At 38.2% G+C, this 5,148-nt stretch overlaps 2 protein-coding genes across 2 annotated transcripts in view; one reads left to right on the top strand and one right to left on the bottom strand.

The window, feature by feature from the left end:
* On the bottom strand, window positions 3,042-3,584 carry LOC107627345. Its single transcript, XM_016330188.1, has one exon. It carries the CDS (start codon window positions 3,582-3,584, stop codon window positions 3,042-3,044), a length of 543 nt encoding a protein of 180 aa, XP_016185674.1.
* LOC107625424 (calcium-transporting ATPase 4, plasma membrane-type) overlaps window positions 4,471-5,148 on the top strand; it is a 13,682-nt gene continuing 13,004 nt past the window's right edge. The window contains exon 1 of the mRNA XM_016328052.2: window positions 4,471-4,876. Coding sequence (XP_016183538.1) covers window positions 4,700-4,876 — 177 coding nt within the window. The 5' untranslated portion in view covers window positions 4,471-4,699. The remainder of the gene's footprint in view (window positions 4,877-5,148) is intronic.

The following is a 5,148-nucleotide window of genomic DNA, read 5'->3' as shown; positions in this document are numbered from 1 at the left end:
CAACCCATAATCCTCTTCTGAACTTTATCCTTGATAGCTCCAAAGGTTGCTTTCTTTGATTTTTGAATTATAGAGGGCAGTCCTAGGTATTTGTCTTGTGCTCCGATATGTTCAATATTTAGTGTCTGAGCAACTGCTAGTCTTGTGTTCTGAGGTGTGTTGTGACTAAAAAAGATAGCCGACTTATTCAAATTGACTTTTTTCCCACTGAAACCCTCATAGATCTCTAGCAATTCTAGAATACTTTGGCTTGTATTAGGTGCGCTCTTGCAAAAAAGGATTGAATCATCAGCAAACAAAAGGTGATTAACTGTTTGGCATCTCCGATTAACTTGAACTCCTTGAATTAATCTGTTTTGCTCTGCCTTGTGTAGCAAGAAAGAAAGCCCTTCTGCACAAAAAAGAAAGAGATATGGAGATAGGGGGTCACCCTGTCGGATGCCCCTATTTGGCCTAAAATAGCCAAAAGGTTGACCTTCCACAACGACAGAGTAAGAAACAGTCGTTACCAATTCCTTAGTCCAGTTAATCCATTTAGCATCAAAGCCCAGCTTATCCATAATATACCATAAAAATTCCATTTAACCCTATCATAAGCCTTGCTCATGTCTAGTTTAATAGCCATCTCATGCTCTGCCCCATTTCTCTTATTTTTCAAATAGTGCATACATTCGTAGGCAATTAGAATATTATCTGAAATGAGTCTACCTTTGAGAAACGCACTCTGATTTTGGCTTATAATTTTATTCATAATACCTTGTAATCGGTGCACCATAACTTTAGAAATAATTTTATACATAACTGAAGACAAACTAATCGGTCGTACCTGAGTCATGTCACTGGCATCTGGCACCTTTGGAATCAAACAAATTTGAGTAAGATTAAAGCTTTTTAGAATTCTGCCACTATGAAAGAAACTTCTCACTGCCTTAAAAACGTCACCTCCAACTATATCCCAGAAAAAGTGAAAAAACTTAGCTGTAAACCCGTCATCACCAGGAGCACTCTGAGCATGAACACTAAATGTAGCTCTTTTGACCTCGTCTATAGTTACTGGCCTTTGGAGCCTACGGTTCATGGAAGCTGTAACCTTAGGCTCCAAATCCTCTAAGTATGGATTTGGATCAGCCGAACAAGAAGAAGTAAAAATATCGCAAAAGTAGTCTTCAGCTACTTTTGCAATATCCTCCGGTTTCGATGCAATCTCATTGTCCCTCCCTACTAATCTCCAAATTCTGTTCCTTCGCATCCTTGATTGAAATTTCTAGTGAAAGAATCTAGTGTTCTGATCTCCTTCTTTTAGCCATTTGACTCTAGATTTTTCTCGCCAATAGCTCTCTTCTTTTAAATATGCCAGCTCCAACTTCTCCTCCAAACTGGTAACCTCATCTCCCCCATTGATTCCAGCCACCCGTAACTCCTCTAGTTTATCTTGAAGGTCCTCAATTTCTTTCCGAGAGTTTGCTTTGTGAGTTTTCTGCCATTGAACTAATCTATGTCTACAAACTTTCAACTTTTGGGCCAAGGAGAACATAGCCGAGCCTACAACTTCCATTCTCCACACTTCACTGACAATTCTCTTGACATCCTCTTCTCCACACCAACGTTCCTGGTATTTAAACCTCCTTTTACTTTGCCAGGATTGAAGTTCGATTTCCATCAAAATTGGAGCATGATCCGAGCCTGACTCTGTGAGCCTGTGCACTACTGCATTCGGAAACTTCAACTTTCATTCCATCCCAACTAAATAGCGGTCAAGCCTCTCCTTCACCAAATCCTCTCCTTGTCTTCGATTTGTCCACGTGAAAGGGCGCCCCACCATTCCAATATCCACTAATTTGTTACTGTCAATAAAATTAGTGAATGTTGCAATGGTGTTTGCTGATTTTTGGCCTCCACCCTCCTTTTCCGCTTGACTTTTTATAGTGTTAAAATCGCCTGCTATTACCACTTTTCCTTCCAGGTGTTGGCTCATTGTTGTAAGCTCCTCAAACTGAAAGGATTGAATTTGTTTCGAACAACTCAAATAGACACCAATGAACACCCATACCTCACTGCTTCCGACTTCCTTAATTTCGGCTGCCACAAAGAATTCTCCACTGCTAATAATTTGAACACTGATGCTGTCCTTCCAAGCTAGCACAAGTCCTCCTGCCACTCCTGCCGGGTTAACAATATGCCAGTTTTCGTAGCCGCATACCCGAAGTTTTGCTTCCACCTATCGAGATTGGTTCTTTGTTTCACTTATAAACACAATCTCGGGGGAGTGGGATTTACAGATCCCTTTTAAGGTGTGAATTGTCAGGGGTCTCCCCAAACTCCGACAATTCCAAACTATAGTTCTCATGGCGCCTTGGGTGCCATTTGTAGGCTGGCACCCTCCACCATCTGTTCAACTGCATTTTCATCCTCTGTTCTTACTTTCTTTGTAGATCCTTCTGCTATACCACTCATCAACCTTTTTTGGGTTCACTTTTAGTATCTGACTCTGCAGCACCTTGTCTTGCTAACCTTTTCCACTTCCTACCTTTCTCTGTGGTGAGACACTGCCCAATAGCGAATTGCATAAGCTGCCCTTCATCCTCCTTGGTATTGGACTGACCAGTTATGATAACCTCCATGCATTCTGTTCTAGAATTGGCTGATTGAGGTGACTCAGGTGCTGCCCTGTTACCAGTGTCTTGTGGTTTCAAACTTTGTTTCTCTTCTTGCATTGACATCCCTGTAAATTCTTCCAATAAGTAGTTTAAGACCGATTTTTTCTTACGTTGAGTGGCCTTATTCTGGTTTTGGGTTGAATTGTTGAATGTTTTTTCTCCTTCAGAGTAGATTCGCGTTCCCACTTGGCTGGCTTTAACCCATTCGCCAATGTCATCCTCTTTTACCATATCACTCTCTGTGTCCTTCAGCAGATCATGGCAGTTTTTCACCTCGTGCCCCAATTTTACGCAATAGGTACAGAACTTTCCAAGTCTCTCATAGCGCAGTGCCACTTCTACCTCCTTTTTATTAGGTCCTGCCACTATTAACTGATCTCTCACTTACCTGGCAACATCAATATTGATTTTGGTCTTCACAATTCTAGTTTCTCTGCCTCGCATCTGAAATTTACCTACCTCCAACACTGTGCCCAGTTTCTCTCCCAATTTACGTCCAACTTCGAGGGTTTTAAACGATTCTGGCAAACCCCAAAATTGAACCCAAACTGAAAAATTGGAAATAATATCTTCATCACAGTTCTGATCTTCCTTCCATCTCTTGACATGGAGCACATAATCTTTGAATAGCCATGGAGAACCACGTTCAACACGCAAGACATCCACTTCTTTATTAAAAAAGAATTGGAAGAAATTATCCCTTTTGTCACTCACGCTAAATCCTTCCGCGTTTCCCCATATAGCCTTTAAAGCATTCCCCATGGTTCCAATTGAGAAGGTTTTGGAAGCAAAGAGTCTGCCATAGAGGCTATTGGAGCAAGCGTTAATACCTTCTGATATGTCTGCCTCTTCTAGTAGAATCACATTCCTACCTCCTTTCCGGTTGTGTTCCTCGGTCCGATCTTCATCCCTTGTTGTCTCAGCCATGCAGATTACATAGACATGTATTGAGATTTAATTGACTTTGACAATGTAACTTTGATGGCAGTAGAAACTCCGTTAAAAAACCCTAGCACTGAAAAACTCTAACAGAGCACTAAAAAATCCTAACACTGGCAATTATTATGCGCAATTCCTACTTAGGGGCTTGTTGTATGTAAATCAAAACAATTATGTATTAATATATAATATATGTGTTTATAAATTTAATGTCATGTCCTTTTTAGTAATTATTTATCTAAAAGTAATTTTAATTAATATTATCCAAACAATATTCATATTATTAAAATTAATTTTAGTATAGAATTACCAAAAATAAATTAATTTCAATTCCTTTTTATATACATTTGCACCCTAGTAAATCAAATTAACATAAATGCATTTATGTAGGTTGTAAATACTTGTAAATCAAACTATGTGCATTCCATTTATTGATTAACCCAATCAAAACAATCCCATTCGATTTATTAGGTGACTAATAACAAGGAGTAAATGGATACAAACTCATTCGATTTACTAGAATTGAATTGGTTTATTTCGTCTTATTATTGCATCATGTAAATTGAATAGGTCTAATTTATCTAATTGAGTACACTCAATTCGATTTATAATTAACACAACATTACAATATAAATCGATACACCCAATTTGATTTACTACCATAACTTGAAAATCGAATTTGCTTAGTTCGATTTATATAATTACATACATGGAGACATCCACATAATATTTTTTATATTTGAGTGTTTTATCCTAGCTGGACTCAAATTACTGGAATATAAAAAACTTTAATTTTCTTTTTCAAACATTTTGAAGATAAGCGACACCTAAGACCAATAACGCAATATTTCGTTACTACCTCTATCTCCCCTCGTAATGTCCAATTAATTAATTAACTTTGATTTTGTCCCTTATTTAACATTATTTCCTTCGACCTCCCTCCGCAAGGTTACCTTTTCTTTCCTTTTCCTTTAACTATATTCCTAACAAGTCAAGCAGAAAAACCACCCCACTCACTCACCGTACTACTGAAAACCACCCTAAAACATCGCGTTATTCTGCGAGGTTGGTTATTCAAACTGCGTGATTTGGATTTCACACCAATGGATAACTATTTGAAGGAGTTCGAATTGGAACCGAAGGATCGTTCCATCGAAGCACTAAGTAGATGGAGATCTGCGGTCTCAGCCTGGGTCATCAAGAATCGCCGCAGGAGGTTCCGCAATGTTGTAGATCTCGTTAAACTAACACTCGCCGAGGAGAAGAAGAAGAAAATACAGGTTCCATCTCTCTTTCTCTCTCTTAATGCACTTTCAGTTTGTGTTATTGTGTGCGATTTACGAGAACTAAACATTAGTTTTTTTATTTTTATTTTTATTTTTTATAGCTAGTTGAAATCTTATTTCAATTAGAAAACGAATCAAACACTAGTAAAGTAGGATAGATAGTTAGTTATGATTTATTAGGAACGTTGAAAAGAAGCTGGTGGAAAACGCTATGTTGTGATCCAACGTTTAAGTATAAACCATTTTTTCCTTTCTTTATAAAGCTG

The sequence above is a fragment of the Arachis ipaensis genome, chromosome B02, assembly GCF_000816755.2.
Source record: "Arachis ipaensis cultivar K30076 chromosome B02, Araip1.1, whole genome shotgun sequence".
NCBI lineage: Eukaryota > Viridiplantae > Streptophyta > Magnoliopsida > Fabales > Fabaceae > Arachis > Arachis ipaensis.
Note: the sequence above shows the minus strand (reverse complement) of the source record. Positions and strands in the feature narration are given on the sequence as shown.